The 22,004-nt window shown below is 41.9% G+C and overlaps 2 protein-coding genes across 5 annotated transcripts; one reads left to right on the top strand and one right to left on the bottom strand.

Moving 5' to 3' along the window:
* Positions 1-4,821: 4,821 nt before the first annotated feature.
* On the top strand, positions 4,822-15,820 carry LOC141930175 (acyl-coenzyme A synthetase ACSM4, mitochondrial-like). 3 transcript variants are annotated; one of them, XM_074840657.1, is made up of 14 exons: positions 4,822-5,018; positions 6,403-6,677; positions 7,129-7,339; positions 7,866-8,073; positions 9,925-10,068; positions 10,507-10,663; positions 12,180-12,259; positions 12,735-12,858; positions 13,250-13,330; positions 13,530-13,631; positions 13,991-14,118; positions 14,208-14,307; positions 14,913-15,032; positions 15,349-15,820. In XM_074840657.1, the coding sequence occupies exons 2-14, from the start codon at positions 6,477-6,479 to the stop codon at positions 15,433-15,435; spliced, it is 1,743 nt and encodes a 580-aa protein (XP_074696758.1). In that variant the 5' UTR covers positions 4,822-5,018; positions 6,403-6,476; the 3' UTR covers positions 15,436-15,820. The 3 variants fall into 3 exon arrangements, with proteins under 3 accessions (XP_074696758.1, XP_074696760.1, XP_074696759.1); XM_074840659.1 differs by lacking the exon at positions 13,250-13,330; XM_074840658.1 differs by lacking the exon at positions 4,822-5,018 and having other exon boundaries at positions 5,741-6,677.
* A 485-nt stretch (positions 15,821-16,305) lies between these two features.
* Positions 16,306-20,007, bottom strand: THUMPD1 (THUMP domain 1 NAT10 acetyltransferase adaptor). 2 transcript variants are annotated; one of them, XM_074840661.1, is made up of 5 exons: positions 19,768-20,007; positions 19,216-19,396; positions 18,599-18,847; positions 17,699-18,048; positions 16,306-17,564 (listed from the first exon to the last, which is right to left on the bottom strand). In XM_074840661.1, exons 1-4 carry the CDS (start codon positions 19,978-19,980, stop codon positions 17,720-17,722), a joined length of 972 nt encoding a protein of 323 aa, XP_074696762.1. In that variant the 5' UTR covers positions 19,981-20,007; the 3' UTR covers positions 16,306-17,564; positions 17,699-17,719. The 2 variants fall into 2 exon arrangements, with proteins under 2 accessions (XP_074696762.1, XP_074696761.1); XM_074840660.1 differs by having other exon boundaries at positions 16,306-18,048.
* Positions 20,008-22,004: the final 1,997 nt, after the last annotated feature.

Below are 22,004 nucleotides of genomic sequence, written 5' to 3'. Positions count from 1 at the left end.
ACCCTAAAATTAAAACTCTTCTGATCAAAACCAGTAATCAGATTAGAAATACAATCAGGTTTTATTTTGGAATAGTAGAATTTTGCTTTTTTTTTTCCTCCTGGAACCTCTTTAATTAGGTTTTGAAATGTAACATTGAAAATATGACCCCATCCTAACTACATAAGTAAACACTGTTCAGCTGAACATCATAGGCCTACCCTGATAGGATCTGATGTTGTCTTCTTACATTGAAACTACAGATGAACCTATATTAGATTTCACTGTGATTATGTGCAGGGAAATGAAATGTTCCTTCACCTAATCAAATTGTGTCTATGAACATAAATCTATCCTAATTATTTTGAACAAAAGAATTTTACAAATTAAATACAGTTATAAAATACTAAATGTATATCTAGACATTTTGAATTACTAACTGAACAGAGAAAGATAATGCTTGGATGTTACAGTAACAGGGGGTTTGAATACTGTAGTGTTAGCAAAAGACTCAGCTGGCAACAATCAATAGCCTGTCAAGTTCCTCAGCAGAGTTATCACAGTTTGCACTGGCCACAGATTCAGGCTCAAAGGGCACGACAGGTCTGGGGGAATCTCAGTCTGGTTTTCACATCTCATTACTGGTGGTAACAGGCTGTGCAGAGGTAAACAGTACTACAGCCTTTCCAGGTGAGGCAGGAATCAAATTCCACTAGCAGAGTATCTAGAATGGTTGAAAAGAACCCCAGGGCATCTGCATTCAGAGTTGAACATGAGTAGTTCATCAGGAGTAGCAGGATAAGCCCCACCTGACTAAGCAGTGATGCTCCAGCTGCCACCAAAGGTCTTTAGAAAAGACTTCACTGTCTGTCTTTGGCTTCCCTCAGTTTCTGCACAGGGTTCCAACATCTGTGATGGCAGGGTTTTAAATTTCCCTTCACTTTTCCTGAGTAACAGCTTTGTTGTGGGAGATTAATTTTTCTTTCCCTGGTTCAATCAGAACAGGAGGAAAACATGTTGGACATTTTAAACATAATCCCATTTTTGGAGTGGTATAACTAGAAATAGCAGAAATAGTATTAGAATTTTAAGAATCATAAAAACATGTTGAAAAATGTAATCTGGTCGCAATTTCAGAATCTTGATTCTTTGTTAGCACATTCAGATTTCAAATGTAAGTACTTTTTGGCAAAGTAATTTACTTTGAAGTGAAGTTATCAGACTGTTCACGTGTTCTATTTATTATATTTAAGTATTAATGTTTTAATATAATCTAACTATGACCTTAGGAAGTAATTGTTTTTAAAGCAATCTTTAAAATACAATCCTGGAACAGATTCTTGGGTCTTGGTACTGGTTTATGTTGGGTTTTAAACAGATCTGACTAGATTTTCCCCTGAAACCTGTTCTAGCGGTGTAAATTGCTCATTAGAGCAGGAAGGTCCCGCTCGGGAGGTTTCCTCTCTGCTGCAGTCACAGACTTCTCAGTCTATACATTGGGTCAGTCAGACTCACCAACATGTTAGTGCAGTTTTGTAATGATACAAAATGACCATGAAAAAAAAGAAGAAACAAACAGGTGGATCAAAACATTTCTGTTCAGTGTGTGGGCAGGAGTCCTATCTCTGCCTCACTGGCCAGGGTTTCAAGCAACCAAATAAAGCCCCTTAGTTGCTCCCTTTGAAGTCCAAGTTGTGCTCAAATTCAGTGGTGTGTGATTGTCCTGCACTACTGATTTGAAGAATTACTGAATCACCCAACTGATGAGCTCTGTTTCTCTTAAATGTAACTTTTTGATTTTGTTGGACTGATGTGCTGCCTGCCTGCTTCATCCTCAAAAGAGCTCATAGCTTTTGAAATTGCAGGCTTAACACAGAAAAAGAACACAGCTTGGAATGAAGCTGTGTCAGACTGCTAAGTATTGTTGTTATTTCTGTTTAGACGAGTTGGAGTTTGTTCAACTACCAAAGATGACCTCTGGGAAAATCCAAAGGAAGAAACTAAGGAACAAAGAGTGGGGAAGAGCTCGGCTTTGCTGCTGCGCTCCTGACCAGAACATGCTTGTCCTGGACTCCTTTTCTGCCTTCTGACATCTGGTTCCCTACCCATCCTAAGAGGTACTGGACAACCTTCTTAATAAGAGTAAAAGATACCAATTTTTGTTCTGGTGCCTTGGGATGTTTCTAAAGCAATATATTCCCTATAATTTTAAATGTATGTGGGAGAAACTGTTTTGAAAATGATAAAAGAAGGGATAACAGGCTTGCCTTTAGCTTTTGCCTTTATTTTTGTATGTGCATTGTTATCACTGAAAGCCACAAAGTATGGAACTATCTGTCAAATATTGTCTTGTGAGAATGTTTTTTAACAATTGTTGTTGATCAGACTTCAGTGCTGGGTCACGTATAGTTTCAGGATTAAATATAATCAAGGATTTCCTGGACTGAGTAGTCAGTTCAGACTGTGAGATATTTCCATAACAGTCAAGCACAGTTACGTGGGTACGGGTGCAGCAGAGGTTTAGATCATCCCTGTTAGGTCATATCTCACATTTCTTGTTACCCCTCTGTAGCACTTGCACCTCACACAGTGCTGCTACAGCACAGCCTGTGTGCTCTTTAGTCTTGCTTCAGAAGACATAAGTAGTAGTTGAACTCTGTGACCAAGGTTGTATTTACTGGGAGCACAAAAACATCAGTGAACCAAAAAAAGCCCAGGGTTATTTATCACAAAATTTCCTGGTTCTGCTGTAAACCCACTATGCAGTACCCATGAGCACATCTGCTGTTGTACCAAGAGCCTGGGAAAATGGCAAACATGCTGTGTAATAAAGCTGTTGATGACCTTTCAGGACAACTAATTGAGTTATTAACTGGCAAACAAACACAAGTCCCAGGAGAGGCTGTGCCAGGAGGGATCTGCAGGTGGATCTTGCCTCTTTCATACCCTTAAGCTCTGAAATGGATATTGCTTTGCTTTCCAGCTACAAAGCACATAATTGCCTGAGGTCAAAAACAAATGCACAAGATGCTGTGTCTGTGTAGATTACATCAATCTAAATGGATCTAAGCTTGCAGTACTGAAACCAGGGGATAGTTGAAAATTGATTTCTTTAGGAGCAGGTTTAGACCTCAAATGAAAAATAAACCCCACTCTCTGGAGTATTTGCATGCTGAGAGCATTAAATTTTTTTAAGAAAATTACAAAAGTGACTGAAAGGAGGTGGTTTGGGTTTTTGTATTAATCAGTCCATTGGAGATTCATTCCACAGAGGAAGTCTTTAGGCTGCCTGCTGTCCAAAGTGTTGTACCTGAAGTAAGCAACAGACATGCCAGAGAGGAATGCCATCATCTGCCTTGTGTGCTTTTCTACTACATTCGCATCAACAGCTGCTCTGAATTCTACTTTCTGGGAGCAGGTAGTTACATTTTGGTGAGAAAGTGAGAAACTTCTCTGGATTTATTGCTACCACCATGAAAATCACTGGTCGACTGGTTTTTTTCTATGTGTGCTGGTGGAAGACGGCTATAGTACGCTCACTGTTTGGGGGTTGTCATACTTTTTATTTGTTTGTTCTAGGACTTTGTGGACAAATTAGGCTGTCCCTTCTGTGTGTGTATCGCCCATCGTTATTGCACTAAATAATGGTTAATGATATTTCCAAACAGCAGCTGTGTTGTGTGTCTCAAAATGTATTTGCACGGTGCAGGCAGCCAGGGGGATGTCACTAGAGTTGTTGCTGTAAAACCCCTGAGTGCTCTTAGGAATCTACCCTGGGAAAAGGGCCAAGTTTGGCTGCCTTGCAAACTTGTGAGCAATTCACTCATTGATTTCAGTCTCTCCACATTGGGTTGAAGATGGGCTTAATGCCCTCTCATGTACATACACTAGAAACACCGTGTCTTCAGAATGGCGCTGTGTGTGTGTATTACACAGCTCGAAAACCACCTAACAGCCACAGTAAAGTGAGGAGTGGGAGAAGTAATTTGCAACATGGGGAGAGCAGATGGAAGATATTGTGCTGTTACAGAGGCGTGAAGTTCCTCAAACCCCGACCCAAATGTTCTTGCTCTGAATCTCACTGTATGTGCTCCTGAAGTGTAAATTCAAAGAACTGAGCACTGCACTGTGATTTTTCTCCAGGCTTCACTGGGAATTTCATGTGGTTGTCATTGCTCTGTCCATTTTAATTTCTCTGACTGAGACGTGGGCTTCCAGGCACCTTAAGACATAGTTATCCTTGCTCCCATTCTTGATTGAAAAATGGTAAGAGGAGAAGCAGAACCAGTTAACTAGCAGTCAGATCAGAACAATGGGGTAATTCTCGTTTCAGATTGCCTTAACATCAGTAAACACGGTCACTTCAGGCAATCTGCTGCATGCCCTTTTTAAAAAGTGTTAAAACGAGAGACAAGTAGCCTATAATTACTTTAGCTTTGAGTATCTGCTTTTTCAGAATATCATTTAACAATCTGGGAAGGGTCATATGCTAACACTGAACTCTACAGCAGTATGTTGGGGGAGATGACTCTGTGTCCACAAGAAGACAGGGAGAGAGAGGTTGTACATGACTTGTGCAAAGACACTGATGCCCAGTTGAATAGTTTACTTCTTATACTATGTTTATTAGTAAATTCTTATGCTGTGTTTAACTCCAGAATCTGAGTTGCCCCACTGTTGCCATTTCCAGAGTCATTGGTGGCATAGAATAGAGTTATATATTAATGTATGGTGGATTATCCATTCGCCAAAGGCAGCGAACCAGAAATGCAGTCATTCATACTCAGTGCTCTTTGCATCTTCTGTGAACTTTTCCAGTGATTGTGCCTTTTTTCAGAAGGTAGTTGGAGAAATAAAATCTGTGCTCTCGGGGAGAAATAATCCCCACCATGGAACATGATGTGTGATACTAATGAAGTGCTACAACTGCTCAGAGAACTAGAGTGAACCAGGAGGAGGCAATACTTGCCAATTAAGTACTAGGCAAGGTACATGAGGAGTTGAAAGAAGTCTCACCTGATCACAAATAACATCTCCAGGTAAGCACAACCTAAACACCCTGAGAAATTAGTTTTTATTTAGTAGTTGTTCAAATACTTAGTCTTCTCAAAAGTTAAGGATACTATCTGCTAATGCAAAGAAAAAAAAATATAATGCTGTGTTTTACTCCTTTTTTTTTCACATGATTGTCACTTTTTTGAAGGAGGGTGCAGCAGTTACAGTTTTCTGGTTTGTATCAAGCAGACTGAAGTAGTAGCTTCTTTTGGCAAGAACATCTTCTAGGTTTGAGTGTGAAATTGCTGGCTAAGAAAAAGTAAAACGACAGCCAATTCTACAAAGATTTTACTGATTAACCATGAGTTCTGGAATCAGGCTTTTTTTACTGACCTGTTAAGGATTGAGATAAGAAGCAATATGTTATAAGCAGACTATGAAAAAAGAAAAAGCCTCCGTCTATATCATTTAGTCTCTGAAGCTGAGTGTATCCTGAGCACCATGTTGCCATACATACAGCTCTAATTCACTTCACTCTTCTGCAAAGTGTTTTCAGGGTAATACACAACTACAAATGGTATTTTGTGAAACTAAATGCGACTCTATATTTAAGGACAAATGCAGATGTGGCAAAGACATTAGTCTGGTAAACAAATTAATAATAGAATGTGGAAAACCACTTCTGACTTATTCATGATACTTTGTTATCCAACTAATACAAAGCAAATGGTGGGGGGACAAGGGGGCACAATCTTTTCTTTGGACATAAGGAAGGCAGAGAAAATAGTGCAATGTGGAATATACTTCTGGTTAATGTTTATTGCTTTAGCAACAAAAGCAACAATAAGGATGTTTGTCACTTCTCTTCCATATTGGCTGAATGCACAGACCCCTCACCCCTGCTTGCTAGCAACTACCCTGGTCTTTGAGTAGTTAAGATGGTTATATCCTGGATTCTGAGGCAAAAACCAGGAGCAGAAGATGGCATCCATCCAGCAACCAAATCTGTGTTTGTTATCAGTAGCCTTGGAGGACTGGGTGAGACTGCTGTGGTGCTTAAAATGTGGGAATAGTGGGTACCAGTCCTGACAAGTTCTTGAACTTTTTGCGTTTGGGTGTTGGTTTTGGTTTTTTTTTTTTTTTTTTGGAAACACCCAGTTGTTCATGGTTTCAAGCCCCTACTTTGGTGGGCCAGAATAGGCATTGTCAGCTCCAAGGGGAATTCTCTGAGAAACCTGTGGACAGATGAAAAAGCAGGAGACTTAAAAGGATTACCAGAGCTTTAGCTTACCCATAAGGAGAGGTGGGATAAAATGTCATAAAGAGGTGGGCTTGCTGCTCTGTATACATCTGTTCCATTTGAAGACAACAGCTCGTCTGGGAATATGCACATCATGCTACTATTATTGATTTTTCTGTCTCTTGTAGGAGGGAAATAATAATGAAAAAATAGTTTTGATGGTTGTCATCTCCAAAAGCCCCCATATATCTGCTTTTGTGCCATGAAGATTTTACTTGAATTTAAAGTGTTGCGGTCCCCATGGAGCATCCAGACACTCTGCAGATTATTCCACCAGTATCACAACACTTTTGCACCTTTGAATTTCTCAGATTACGAAGCTATCAGTCAGTGTGAACAGGAACTACCTGAGTACTTTAATTTTGCAAGTGATGTGCTGGACAAGTGGTCTCAAATAGAAAAGGTAGCATTTCTCACCTTGTAGATTCAGTACTTTTAGTGAAACTGTGTCCCTATCCCCAAAGTCAAGTCTAAAACCATCACTGGCTTCAGTGTGACCAGTATTTCCTCCACTATTTCTAACATAATCTTACATTGCAGAGAAATGAAAGGCAATTTGCTTTAGCATCGGAAGGGACACTGTGGTTTGTCTCTGTGACTCTGATTCAGCAGCGTGTGCTGGGTTCATCAAAGCCTCTAAGTAATTTGTGAGCATTACAAATTGGGTAGATATATGCATCAATTTATAAGTGCGTTGGAAAAGGGCTCTTTTAAACAAAACATGCTTAATATCCCTGCCCTAGAATATGTAACACTATCAGATTCCACTGCCTGGAGCATCCCAAAAACTGTGCAAGGAACTACAGGAACCTTAGAAGTAACCAGTGTGCTGTTTACCCTTGCATTGTGTGTAGGAACGAAAGGAACCGTCAAATCCAGCTCTGTGGTGGATAAATGGAAAAGGAGATGAAATTAAATGGAGCTTTGAAGAGCTGGGTTTCCTGTCCCAAAAAGTGGCCAACGCGCTCTCTGGGCCATGCAGTCTGCAAAGAGGAGACCGAGTTTTAGTGATTCTACCCCGACTCCCAGAGTGGTGGCTGCTGTATGTGGCTTGTATGCGAACAGGTGAATTGTATCATTCCTAATGATCTGTACATTGTTTGTGGCCTTCTATGCCAAAAGTTGGTTAACAGTTCATATAACAATTACATTTCTTATTTGACTTCACAGCTTGAACATTTCACAATCAAAGGGCCTGACAGGGGTAGTCTCTTATGACTGATGGAATTACCTTCATGATTTTCCTTTTACTTTCTGTGGCTTGTGTTGATGGTGTTAAATCAATTTGGTTGTGTTAAATCAATTTGATTTAGCTTCAACAGACTTAAGTTAAAGCTGCTAGTGTTTATTGCCCCAAAGTTATACTTTCTACTTATACTGTGCCTGGAGCAAAGGATCTCAGAGAAACAGAAGCTGTTTTTTACTTCACATCTGCATATCTGTATTCAAGTTCAGGTTTGTTGGACTTGGTTTAGCTTCTCATTTCTGGATTGAATGGTGCTGGTATTCAACAAATCAGGGGAAGTTATGAAGCGATCAGGACTGAAAGTGAAAAATACCTAATAAATTTCCAATTTTATTGCACTTCCAGGTGTTATCATCATCCCAGGGACAACACAGCTGACAGCAGAAGACATTTGCTATAGATTGCTGGCTTCCAAGGCTAAGGGCATTATTACAACTGATGTTCTTGCTCCTGCAGTGGACTCGGTTGCATCCAAGTGCCAGTTTCTGAAAACAAAGCTAATTGTATCTGAAAGCAGCAGGGCCGAGTGGCTGAACTTCAGTGATTTGCTCAAGTAAGTGCCTTCTACCTTAACTCCATCATAGTGATCTCTAGTGGAAAATTTCTAATGTTGTTTAAACACAGTTGCACACTTGTGTCTCAAATGAACTACATACCTTTGAGGAGGTGGGATAGAAAGCAATTTAGTCTCTTTTCTATTAAGAAAGGGAATATTTGGGAATAGCCAAATTGCTAATTAAAAAATAAGCGCAGTCTTACGATGCCTAGGTTTGTTATATATGACTATGGAATAATATGGGAAAATGGACAGGAAAGCCTCTTTTATTGACAGCTGTGGCCTATTTACCCTCCAAAACTCAAAGAAAAATATTATGTACAAATTATTCCAATCCATATTCCTAAAAATTGATGATAATAAGGCTAATGTGAGTAGCTTTTCACTATGAAAGACTGAAAAAGGGCACTGCAAAATGAACTTAATACTTTTAGGAATCCACCTGCCTCACTGCTGAAAAGCAGCTACTAAAATGGCACCCAAAAGGCAGCTCTTCAGTGCAGTGCATGGGACTGTAGAAGGGGTGGAGAGGCAGAGTGAGGAAGAAAAGCAAATACCCTGCTGCAATCTGGGTAAGGCCCTGGGTGTGATTTTACCAGCTGATACTTTGTTAAAAGCATCTATGTAGCTAAAACCATTTTTTCAAGGTGGGATCCAAGCTCTTCAGTCACTTCAAGAGTTTTAGAAGATGTACCATGTGTTCTCACAACCACAGGTGTCTGAACTAGCACTACTTGTGCAGCTCACTGTACAGTCTCACTGTATTTCCAACTCCTTCTTCAAACAATTGCCCACTTCAGTGTTACTAAACTAGAACAGAGGAAGCATTAACACTGCATTCTCAAACTTCCCAGAGCTACTAAAACATTGTCAAGTCAATTTGATGAATAGTCTTTCATGCTGGGCTAATATTCTATGGCTGAGTTCCATGGCAGAGGGTAAAATTGATTTGATAAAACCTAAATATTGTCTGGAACTGCATCAGTCCTGCAGAGGCTGTCACTGGCAGTCAGGCAGGTAGGCTGTCTGGTTTCCCTGGATGGCTGCCTTGCAAAGTGCTGGTTGTCTGGCTCCAGGGTTGCTCAGCTGTCAGGCTCCCAGTCGTCCCAGAGTGCCAGGCTGCTGCCCTGCCTGGCTCACTGTCTCCTCAGATCACTGGCAGCCTGCCTAGCTAGTGGGCTAACTGCCCAGACTCCCCAGCTCCCCATGTCCTGGGCAGCCTGTCTGCTTGCCAGCGAGCACAGGGAGATGGCTGGCCTGGGGAGACACACTTCCCACGCTCAGCCTTGCAGGCATGGGCAATGTTTGCATGCCAAGCAAAACCTTCTTGAACATAGTCCTGACAGAGAAAAAGAAGTGGTTTTGCTTTCTCATCCTAGTAAGAGATGGGAATATTTCCTTGTCATGTGCCAGATGACCAACAGTTTGAGCCTCTCCATACTTCCCAAACATGGCAAGGATAATTAACTAGTGGGACCACCTACCAAAAGAAATGGCAGGTCCTCCCTCAGCTAATCACATTAAAGCTGGATGATATGCTTTCTGGAGGGCACTTTGGTCACACACAAGATGTTGGGCCTTTTGTTGGTTGTTAATAAGGGGGGCAAATAAGAGAGCCAGGTGGCATTTTTACTCTGGAAAAGGTGGACATGGATAATAGTTAAAGAGCAAGATCAGCAACACTTTAATACAGAAGTAGCAGTGCAAGAGTGAAGGGATCTCAGTAGTTTCTTATCCCTCACATCTCGCTATACAAACAGTCCTGCATCTATTTGACACAAGGGATCCAAGCTAAGTGCGGTGAGTATCACCAGCCACTGTTTCATATAACCTTTCATTTTTTTTAAGGGCTGCCCCTGCTGTCCATAACTGCGTAAAGACAAAAAGCCAGGATCCGATGGCAATCTACTTTACCAGTGGCACCACAGGATATCCCAAAATGGTTGAACATTCCTATGGAAGCTTTGGTCTGGGTGTTTTTCTCTGTGGAAGGTAAAGTATTCAGCTAATTATGCCTTTACAGCTCTGAAATGTGAAGCAAACAGAAGAGTTTTTGTATATGATAAATTATGATAGATGATAAGGCTCCCACAATACTGTACGTGTCATTTCTTTTGGTCTCCTCAGCTGAATTGTACCCAAGAAGCAAGGATCATGTTCGATATGGTATATAGCTCTATTTTAGAAACTACTTGCCTGTTAATCCAGGCTAAATAATGAGTTATGATATTGTTTGATTTTCTTTATCTTTGCCATCAGTATAAAGGCCAGGCAAAAGGCATTTATTTGAGCTCTTGAGTTTCAAATTAAATTCCCCATGCCTTTCTAAGGAAAAAAACCCCAAAAAAACCCCACACCAACAAAAAAACCCTCACATTCTTAATTTCCACTTGCAGACTCCCTTATATTGGCCACCTTTGTCTTCCACAGATACTGGATGAATTTGACTCCCTCAGACATCATGTGGAACATGTCAGACACTGCTTGGGTAAAGGCAGCTATTGGGAGTGTTTTTGGCCCGTGGTTCCAGGGCACGTGTGTTTTTGTACATGCCATGCCACAGTTTGATCCAGGAGCACTCTTAAATGTAAGAACACCATGCTCACAATAAACAGTTACTCATATTTCATGTCGTTTTCCAGAGAGGCCACAAAACTAAGCCTCTTACGTTTCTGGGATTAGCTGTTTTAAGATGGCGTAACCACAAGGTGATTGTTCTTTGAATAGGAATATAATACAGGAAGGATTTTGCAGCATGACTCTTTTGGGCACAGGATATTACCAGCTGCTTCTTATCAGTAGGAGTTACTGGTATTACTTAAACCTCTCCCCTACTGTGTTTCACTATTAAAGTGATAAATGAGCAGAATTACATATAAATTAATATTTTAAACACGCTGCTGTGACCCTTAAGAAAGGCCAAGTCAGTACTGGAAAACACTGAAGCTGAGAGATTGGCTTGTTCTTAAAAGGAATTATTTCCAAGCTTCTCAAGCCAATCTCAGTTTTAATCTAACACAAAGAGACAGGTGCTGTTCCCAAATGGCTCAAAGCACCTATGTGGAAAAGTATACATGCCTAACATGTGGGGGTTATTTGAGGATTTTTATCTCATTTCATTTCCTTTCTGAAATGGTAGTTGATAGTTTGGTTTTCTTCTTGTCCTTGCAAACACCTGCTTGCAATGTGCATGGGATTTCACATCTCTGTACAAAATGAAGTTTGATACTAGAGGCTGCTTTACCCATGTGGCTGAAGTGAAGGCTGGTGAATGAGGTCTTCCCCTTGATTTTGTTTAGTGCTACCTGTCTCCCTCTCTGAGCAAATTTTCATTGCAGACAGAAGTGATGTTAAAAAAAAATAAAAATAAGGCTTAGCTCTACCTGAGTGTGAATCATCTGCTGATGTTATGGGTGAGAAATAAACATGTATCAGAAAACAGAGGCTCAGCCAAGATCTTTAGTTTTCTAGCAATACACTCATGTCCTGTGTTCTGTCCCATGTAAAGGAGGAAATGTAAATTTGCCAGTCCGAAATAACCTTTTAATACAGCATTACTCGCAACTCGGCCAGAGCTCATGGAGACTTGGCTTTGCATGTCAGGCCCTTTGTCAGGTCAGCTGAGGGAGTTGCAGCATGTCTAAAGATTTGCAACAGTCTGTTTCAGAAAGCGCGGGGCTAGCTAAAAGACTGACTCAAACAAAATGTTCAAAAGAAACCTGTAATTTTAGGTGCCTCCATTCTGAGCTGCCTGACTTTGTCCTAGGGCAAGATGTGGGCTTTACTGATGTCCCCCACAAAACTTACATTGCGCCTCCAGGGCCAGGGTTTCATACCAAGGGATGGTCCTTGTGCTTCAAGTAAGCATCAGGATAAATTAGGTACACCAGTGATTTACTACAATTGATGCATCACCTCTTCAGCTGATGTTTGGGGCACTGTAACATCTTTCCTGAACACTGACAGCGATTACTTTGCTTTCCATGTAAGTTAGGTTATAATTATGTCTTGTAATTTGTGCCCTAGTATGGAACAGAAGGGAATAGTTAGCAGCAAGTTTTTTCCCAAAACAATATTGTTTAACCTTCTTTTATTTTTGTCAGACCTTGTGCAGATATCCAGTGACCACTCTGTGCAGCACCCCAACTGCCTACCGCACGCTGGTACAGCATGACCTCACCAGGTACCACGCATCTGTTAACAAGTGACCATTTCAAGCTATTGCCTGTCTCTTTAACAGTGATTTCTGCAGGCCCTCATAGCCACTTAAACTCCAAGAGTGGTGGGAATTCTGTGTTGGACGAAGGGCCTTTTCCTTAGCACTGCAGAGAGGTGGCGAAATCCACTCCTTAAGCACTTCCAACCTAGAGCAAATTTTGCCCTGAGGCGCTACACAGTAAATACAGAGGCTGGTATTTGGCCCTTGAAGGCACACACATGGCTGCACTCTCATCAGTTCTGTGCATCTTCGCCACTCACTGCTTTGGCAGCCCCTTTCCAGCCCCACTCCAACTGGAGCTCTAGGCTTTCTCTCAACCCTAACCCTAAGAGGGTCCAGTGCATCCTGAAGTCATGGGGTTGGACATACAGATGTCAGGGAGAGCAGAATTTGTCCCTTTCTGTCCTCTGATACTCAGCAATGTCCTCTGTCTATGAAGGTACGCATTCAAGAAACTGAAGCACTGTTTGAGCGGAGGGGAACCACTCAACCCAGAAGTGATGGCACAATGGAAAAGCCAAACAGGACTGACTATCTATGAAGGCTATGGCCAAACTGAAACTGTATGTTCAGCTTTTTTGTAAAGGATTACAACTCAGCTATCACTTAGGGGACTTAGATATCTCATTCCTTTTGGTAAATATGGAACTTGGCCATATATATTTGACTAAAAAGAAAGGTGACATTAGAATATGTGGCAATTGCCTACAAGAGGGTTTATTGGTTTGCTTAGAATTACAGCTTGGTTATGCTACTGCTTCTAAGACTACTTAAGCTGTAAAATATCTTGAACATTTTGGCTAAGACTCAGTGAAGTTTACAAATGTTTTTGCTTGTACAGATGGAAGATTTAGATCTTACGTTAGCTCAACAGTGGACATACTACAAGAACAGGAATAGCCTCAGGAATGACAGTGAAAAATACGTGGGCTGGTTGGTTGTCTTTTCCAACAGGGAATGGTATGTGCAAATATGAAAGGAATGAAAGTTAAGCCAGGTTCCTTGGGAAAGGCAGCTCCTCCCTACAATGTTCAGGTATGGTTGGTCCCCTTTTCCGTTTGCTGTTGATTTCACAGGAAGTAAACCACAAGAGTACAACATACCGTACAATTTTCGGTACCATACAGTGGTATTCAGGGTAGGCTTTTTTGAGCTGTTGGCTGCTGGTTAGTTTTAGAATGTAGCTTTCTTAAAATGGGAAGTTATAATCACCCCTTTGCCTTTTCTATTGCAGATTATAGATGAAAATGGCAATGTTCTGCCTCCTGGGAAAGAAGGAGACATTGCTATCAAAATGGATGCCAAGCGGCCATTTGCTTTTTTCACTCGATACGTGGTAAGCCAAAAGTGAGTTTTCGGAGAGCCAGTTGAGGTCTGCAGTATGGTTGGTATGTATTTATACCGACAGGAGCAGGTACAACACCAAAGAGCTGTGGCTCTTGACTTGACGGTGTTCTGACTTACAAAATTTCCATTCTCTCCACCATTCTTCTGCAAACCTATTGTGTGATCTTCAGTTCTATATCTGCCCTTATGATAAGTTTTCCCCTCCAGAAGAAGCAAGCACAAGCTCTTACATTCTTGAGACAGAAAATAAGCACTGAAAGATACTATGGGTAGTGTCCAAAAAGGCAAAAGTAATCTCTAAGCTTAAGGCTTCTCAATATCTAGAATATTTAATTGTTTGTTCAACAGGATGATCCAGAGAGAACTGCTTCCACAGTCCGTGGGAACTTCTATATCACTGGAGACAGAGGGAGCATGGATGCAGATGGATACATATGGTTTATGGGGAGATCTGATGATGTCATCATCTCCTCTGGGTTTGTAGATTTCAGTTAAAATGCCAGGAAATGTCTAAAAAATAACCATATACCTTTTACCTACTAAGCATTTAATTTCTTTCTCCCAGGTATCGTATCGGACCATTTGAAATAGAGAGTGCCCTGATACAGCACCCAGCTGTCATTGAGTCAGCTGTCGTCAGCAGCCCAGATCCCCTCAGAGGGGAGGTAATTAGCAGTCATCTCCTATTCATACAGTGCCTCATGTGATGGAGCCTACCTCAACTTCCACTGAATTTATAAGATTTTTAATATAGCGCTAAAAACTTTTCCATCCCTTTACCCAAAGCAAAGGGAGAAGTATTTTGTGTATCACATATTGCTTTTTTTTTTAAAAAAAAATGAAAGTGTAATCCTTAAGATTCCTAAAAAACCATGATGCTCAATATAAAAATGACTCTGGTAAGAAGTGATGTACACTTTGACCCACTGCCTGGAAAATATTCTTTACTTTAACAACACACGTTTACAGAAAAGGCCCTAGCATCTAAGAACTTTAAAACAGTCCTTTACAGAACTCTTACAAATTTGGAAGCAGAGTTTTAAACTTCTATCATGTATTACTTAGGACCTTTACTAATGTAAGATAGAAACAGTCTTTCATCCTAATTGTAAAACTGCTTACACAAAAGCAAATTTTGCTCCAGTGCGCAGGTGTGATACAGCAAGTCTGTGTTGCAGGCAATACTCACTTATTCTCAATTAATTGCCCCATTTGTTAGGTTGCTCTAGTTTACTTAATGTTATATTTATTTTTTATTTTCCCTTTGTAGGTGGTAAAAGCTTTTGTGGTCTTGTCTCCTTCCTTTAAGTCACAAGATCCAAAGAAACTGGCCTGTGAATTGCAAGTTCATGTCAAGAAAGTCACTGCTCCATACAAGTACCCCAGAAAGGCAAGTAAACACAAGTGTATTAAAAAAAAATAAAATCCTAAACACCTATTTTAACCATGGAGGGCTAGAAACAAAGATTAGGCTGTTCAAATGCAGTAACAAACAAAAAAATCCCAAATATGTGCTATGCAAGAAAAACGATAAGTATGATTTTAAAGATTTTGGAAAATAGATACAACACAATCTAAAACCAAATTAGTTATCTCCCCAGTCACAAATTCTTATTTAAATTACATGGGATGGAGACCTATGCTGTTCTGAAAAAAAAATGTATAAATGAAATCTCCTCACTTTACTTTTTTCTTTTTTGAATCAGATTGAATTTGTCCAGCAGCTGCCAAAGACAGTCACTGGGAAAATCAGACGGAATGAACTGAGGAACAAGGAGTGGGGACAGAATTAGTTTTCATAAGCAATCTAAAAAAGCCTATCCCTATCAATTTCATTCATCATGGAGCTTTTCTATTGCACCTCTAAGCACCAACATAGCATTGTATTTCACCCATTAGGCAGTGATTTTTGTAATAATGACAAGGTTTAAAAACTCCAACTGTATGGTTTTTAAATGCTTGTGTTCTTGCTTAACGCAAAAATCAAGCCTGCTTAGCAAGGCATATGCAAACACATCTTCCAACCACCTAATGCTTTTCAGAATTACAGTACAAGTAGAAGCAAGTGATTACCAGGTGAAGGAGCAGTTTGTTCATTCTTTGAGACCAGATATTTTAACTCACAAGAAGCTTATTAATGAGGAAATCACGATAATATGTAACGAAGTTCCCAGAAATGGCCATAGATCTTGCATGCATCCAAATTAAGCACCCTGCTTGTATGAATCTTGAAAGCCTCAAAGTTTAGGAATTAATGTATTAACAATGAATGTTCAGTAAGTGCAAATTATGAAAAATCCGAAGTAAAAGAATGCAGACATCTTTAAGACCACTGCATAGGCAGCATTTAAATGTCAGACATGGGCTTAACAAATGGATGGTAGCTATTCAGCAGTTTCTTCTGAAGAACTGTAGTTCCTGTAGGCATACAGATGAGTGAGAAAGAGAAGGGAAAAAAATGCAAAACCCCACAAACTATCCATGAGTCTGTCTTTGTCCTTAGTAAGATAAGCCTTGAACTGTGATCACCAGCATCAGCCATCAATAAACATTCACAGTTGGCCTTCATGTCTGGTCTCAAAAGGTTCTTTCCTATGTGTGACCTACACATCGCTGGTTTTACTTCACACACAAAAAACTTTAACATTTAAAGAAAATGCCAATGGAGGTAAGAAAGCAGGGTTTTAATAAATGGGTGGTAAGGGAGACAGGACTAGGGAAAAGTCATCTTAATTTTCAAACTTCTAAAACAATTTTGAGAGAAGAGGAAAATATAATTTAAACACTGTCGAGAGATTGAACACATCCTTTTCATTAAACCAAGACAAGTAACAAGTGGTATTCTTCAAGATGAGTCTTTTCCTATTAGCAACCCACAGGCTTTTATGCTAGAAATGAAATACTAAAGCTAGACAGTTGTACAGGAAGCATACTCACAACCCTATTAGAAAGCAGGTTATAGCTGCACTGGTTTTGGTTGGTTTTTAAAAGTCACTGGAATATCAAAAGAGCTGCTTTAACAGACAACAGAAAGACTCACTAACATTACTTTCAATCTGAAACAAAATGAATACTGTAAAGCTGAAACTTAATTCCCCTTATTCAGTATAGTATAATGGAGAGCTTCTTTCATAAGAAGTTTCTAAGCAGTATTTAAATTCAAATTTTGAGACCCAAGAAAAAAAAAAAAACAACAAAAAAAAGACTTTATAAAACCCCCCAAGGATAAAGTCTTTGGAAAGAGCAGCAAAAGGCTATTTGCAGTAAATTACTCAAAAGGATTCTGTTCAGTGACTATAGCATTTCCTATAAACCAATAACTGGTTTATACATAGCTAATGTAAACACACATGTAGTTTTTGCTAAAACCACCTGCAATGCCTGTGCTGTACTTCTACTGTTCTAGAACAGTCAGATCTATTACTCTAAGTCATTTCACAGTATTCAAGTGTTTTGACCATAGCAGTTCTTTCCATTCACTTTCAAGACTTAGCATATCCTTGTAGAGCAATGTGTGTGTGTGTGTATATATATATAACCCTCCATCATACAGGAAATGATCAGATTTGGCTCATTGTTCACACAGAAAAATGCATCCAAGTTCTGCAGTCACACAAGTTGTCAGATCACTTCCTTAAAAGCCCTCTGCACTCAACTGTCTTTCTCAGATCTCTCACTTCTGTCAGTACTTCCTGATAGAGCTGATTCTGCACTGCCTTTTGGTTTCTGTAGCCATCAGATAAAACAGAGAAGAGTCAATATATCTCAGGATGGCCACATTTACGTACGCATGCACACACTCATGCTTTTTGTGCTAGGTAAAGGCAATGCAGAACAAAGCCAGTGAAGAACGACAGCAAGCTTCACCAGAAAGATGATGCACCCTTGGGCACTCTTATATCTGCTGTGATGTCAGCTCCACCTGCAACGAGCATTAAAATTCTTACACATGTGGATCTTAAAAACAAGATTTCAAAACAAAACCCACTCTCCTCTTTAAAACGCCCTTTCAGAACTCTAGGGCAACTTTTTTTAATAGGTTTTGACTGTGTTTACCTTTCCCTTCTACCACATTTTCTACACTGTCATTGCATCATTCCCCTTGGGCTCGGCTTCTATTTCACCTTGATTCTTGTTCTCTTGTTTTACTTCTCTTGAGCTCTTCTCCTCCTCCTCGGTTTCTGGTTTTACTACCTTCGAGTTCTGTTCTTCTGTCAGATTTGATGCGTTTTGTTGTGTTTCTTCTTTGTTGCTCTTCACCACCTCCTGTAGATTGTATTTTCTGAACAGAACATAGTCTCTCACCACACTCAAGCAACAGACGTTTTTTATTATTTCTACCACAATTGTATATTGTGGGTTATTAAGGTCGACTTTGTTTTCTGGATTAAGGCTGCCCACAATTCCTGTAAAACAAAATGTAGTTTAAAAGATGCTGCAAAACTGTTTCAGAGCATAAGCGTGCCCTATTGAAAGGATAAAAGTTGAGAGAGAAGGCAACATCCCCCTTAGTTGTAACCAATTACTCATTTTTGCAGTTGCTTAAAATAGCAACATGGAGCAGGAGTCTTAGAATATACCACCAGTAGGACTGAAGTAACTGAGAAACTATCCCACTGAAATTATTTTATGAGTCATGTATTCAATGGAAATAGTAACACATCATTTAAATATAGCATCCAGAGAGAAAGCCTGATAGCAGCCATTTCAAAGCACATATAACTGACACTCCAAATTATATTCAACACTGTACTCGCTTCTGCTTGTCTCTTATGACATCAACACCAACAATATTGATGTCAAGCTTTTCTAAGTCTTAGAGAAGATTTTGTAAGTCAATGTTCAGATTTTTAAGCAACAAATATGTAAGACCACTTTTGATAATCTGACCTATGTTATAGCAGTTGTGGGCTGCTTATACACTACTTCTTAGTTTTGTGTGAAATCCATACGTACCTGCCAGTTCCTTAATTACTTCTTCCCTACTCATATGACTGTTATTACGAGCTTTGTAAACGATCTGAAAAGTGCCCTTATTAGGGGCTTTAAACCAAGGCTCAAAAAATGTTTCTGTGTATTTTTTCATATCTTCCATAAAAGCCTTGCAAGTTCCAGAAATGGGTAGCATGCGCAGAATTACTCTCGTTTTCTTCTTTTTAGTGGCATGCATATCCTTTAATATATGGTGCACCAGGTTCTCAGGTTCTACAAGAAAAACAGCTAGGTTTGAGAAACAAATTGAAAGCATTTTCTCCCATCTTTCCCCCTCTAAATAACAAGCTGGGGAAATGCATGCTTGGCTGCACTGCTGTCAGCCTCAAATCCTTTTCTGTAAAGAGTTGTTTTACTATACCAAAACTGGATAATCAGATTATTTTGTCAGACCAGGTTCTTCTACCTTTAATGCCTCTGCTCATGGCAAAATTCAGTGACAATGCCAAAGGGAATGGGAAACCCTGTATTTGTTTGTAACACTCAAATTTCTTGGAAGTCACACTCTGTGGCTTGTTACTAGCACTGTTCAGAGCAGTTTATCCCCACAGCATTACATGCAGGATCACTGGGTGTCCCACCTATGCCCCGGGTTCTGATGAAGACGACGTTGTTGGCACCACTCTCCACTGACTGGAACCGCCGCAGCTTCTGCTCCGTCGAGGCACGGATCTGGCCAACCTCCTTCTTCAGCGCAGCCTCAACATCATCCTCATCCTCCTCCCTCTCACTTCCAGAGAGCCGCTCCTCATGATCTGAAAACTTCACACAAGGCAGGTCTCTGGTAAGTAGCGAGCAACAGTGCGCACAACTTAAAAACCGCCAGCAAGGGGCCTGGAAGGGATGGGCAAGGGCCTTTTCTCCAGCCAACCCGAGGGGCTGTGCTGGGATTTGCTTATAGAAACCGGCATTTTCGTGTGCGTGGCGAACACAAACAGGTTTTTTTTACATAGAGAAAGGGAGCGGAGGCCTCACGGCGCTGCACTCCCCGCCGGCGTTAGCGCTGCCAGCCAGCGGGGCACGGGAGGCAGGACCTGAGGGGGGCGGCCGATGCCGCGCAGGGCCGCGCTCCCGGGCCTCGGGGCCGCCTCCCGCCCAGCACCGAGCGACCGGCCGGGCCCGCCCGCACGCACCTGCTCGGGCCCGTAGAGCAGGTCCCCGTACTCGCCGAGGAGGCTGTAGGCCTCCCCCACGCACTTGCGCTCGTTCATGTTGCAGGTGATGAGGATGCCGCGCATGCCGGCCTCCAGCTGCCGCCCGCCGCCGCGGGGCCGCTTGGCCCGCCCCGCCGCCGCGAAGTGCCCCTTGGGCCGCCGCTTCCGCGCCGCCGGCTCCGCCGCGGCCATCGGCCACCGACCGCCACCCGCCGCCGCCGCCGCGCACCGCGATGGCGTCAGCGCCGCGCGCCGCCCGCTGCGCCCGGCCCTAGCGCCCGCCCGCCGCGGGACAGCGCCGCCTCGCGGCCCGGCGGCCGTCCCGGCACAGCCCTGCCGGGGAGCGCTGAGGGAGGCGGCGGGCGCGGGAAAACTACAGTTCACCTCAGGCTTTAGGCGTGCCAGGGAGAGGTTGAGCATTACCCCAGGCGCAGTACTCTGCACTCGGCGCGCTCAGCTGGGGCCAAACTCAGTCACTCGTAGCCCTTGACGCTTTCTCTTCCCCCGAACTTCAGTTCCAAGATTTAAGTCCGGGTTTGTGTTAATGATTCCAGAATTAAGAGAAACCGTGGGCTGGGGAGAGAAGAGGATGGAGGCTCACTGAAGCGCAGGGAAGCAAGCAGACCCCTGTCCTGCTCTGCACTGTGCGTCAAACACCAGCCGACCCTTACAGCCATGCGGAGGGAGAGCCGGGCTCGGACCGCTTCTCCAGCTTCCCATCTAACTCCTGGAGGTGTCATGGTGTAGAGGGACCAGCGGAAACAGAAACTCTTTATACAGGTCAATTTAGGCCTGAGGTAATAGAGAACGTGTTTTGACAGAAAATACATGGCCTGTAGCGTAGTTTCTAAAGGAATGTGTCTCTATGCATTCCTGTCCATAAGAGCCTCCTCTCACTGCGGTAACTCTTGAGCTTCTTGGGCAATTAAAGGGGGAAAAATTAAGTTCCTCAACATTCTGTGAAAACAGGTAGAGGGGAGACAGCTAAGGAGGCCTCACTAAGAGCAGGACTATCATATTATTTGCATCCGGAGAATCCAGTTGGGCTAAAGTAGGAAAAAGGGAAACTTCATGAATTGGTGGCAGTATTTACCAGGTACAACCACAACAGCAAGATGGCGTTTACATCTTGTCTGAAGCTTTGTTCATGCAAAGCCTTTGAAGATCACATAATTCTGCAGCAGTTGTTAGACATGGGTGGGATTATTGCTACACATAAAATCACTAAATCTTTGCAGGGCTGGTGTTGTGTGAAAGACTCAAAGTTCTGTTGAATTATAGTGATAGTCTCTGGAGCTGAGCATGTCAGGACATGTTTGAAACACGAGGAAGAATTTCTACAGGCAGCTGTGAGTGGTGCAGAGGAAATGCAATTAACCACTCAGATTGTAACTAGGATACTTCTGTGGTGAAAAGTGCTGGGGAACTTGGAAATACCCATGGGTGCTCTGGAAATTAGTTATATGCCCTACCGAAGGAATAGGTTACAGGTTAGGTCACTGTGGAAGTTACAGTTTTCTTCCTGAACTGGAAATCTTCTTGCCTATGTATTCCTGGCACATTCACTGGCTCTTATCACAAGCCATTGCCGTCATTTTCTCTTAACGTTCGTGCCTCCTCTGGGGTGATGTGATCTTCTGGGTAGGGAATCCCTTTAAGGCTCTTCCTCTGCCTTTCCTCTGGGAGGATTTTGTCACATTTCAAAGAACTGTTTAAAATGTCACTGCTGTTTAAAATGTCACTACTGCAGACTGACTGTAGGTCTCCCTTTACGGCTAGGTAGAGAGCAGCTTTGTTGTTTGGGGGACTCTGTTTTGAATCAGTTTCTTTCTGCTGCAGTGAACATTTCAGGGAGCTGGTTAACATCTCCTTTGAGTGTGCTGTTTACAAACAGATGTCAGCAGAACCCCAGGAGGGAGTTCTGGCAAAAGCACAGGACCTACATGCCAGGAAAGTGCAGCGTCACCCTCACTGATCAGCACCCAGAGGACTGTTCTGCTCCAAAGATGTAGATGGGTGTTATCAATCTCTCTGCTGACTGTAGAGCCACGGTTAGAGGATGGAGATACAGCAGGAACTACTTAGGACTCTGGCGGCCAAACTCTTACAAATCTTGATGTCCCAATTTAAGCTACAGCTGTCCCTAGCTCCCTAGTGAGTGACATCCTTGCAAGAGAGGCTGAAGGTAGAGGCATACACCAATGCCACAGCCGTGC

The sequence above is a fragment of the Strix aluco genome, chromosome 15, assembly GCF_031877795.1.
Source record: "Strix aluco isolate bStrAlu1 chromosome 15, bStrAlu1.hap1, whole genome shotgun sequence".
Classification (NCBI taxonomy): Eukaryota; Metazoa; Chordata; class Aves; order Strigiformes; family Strigidae; genus Strix; species Strix aluco.
Note: the sequence above shows the minus strand (reverse complement) of the source record. Positions and strands in the feature narration are given on the sequence as shown.

Bases quoted from the DNA above. Each gene is read 5' to 3' on its own strand.
- LOC141930175 (XM_074840657.1), top strand. From the start codon at position 6,477: ATGAAGATTTTACTTGAATTTAAAGTGTTGCGGTCCCCATGGAGCATC. The intron at 12,260-12,734 runs GTACCACGCATC...CTGTCTATGAAG, and splicing joins GTACAGCATGACCTCACCAG to GTACGCATTCAAGAAACTGA. The intron at 15,033-15,348 runs GCAAGTAAACAC...TTTTTGAATCAG, and splicing joins CATACAAGTACCCCAGAAAG to ATTGAATTTGTCCAGCAGCT.
- THUMPD1 (XM_074840660.1), bottom strand. From the start codon at position 19,980: ATGGCCGCGGCGGAGCCGGCGGCGCGGAAGCGGCGGCCCAAGGGGCAC. The intron at 19,397-19,767 runs GTGCGTGCGGGC...CCTTGTGTGAAG, and splicing joins TGCTCTACGGGCCCGAGCAG to TTTTCAGATCATGAGGAGCG. The intron at 18,049-18,598 runs GTACGTATGGAT...TTTGTTTTACAG, and splicing joins AGTAATTAAGGAACTGGCAG to GAATTGTGGGCAGCCTTAAT.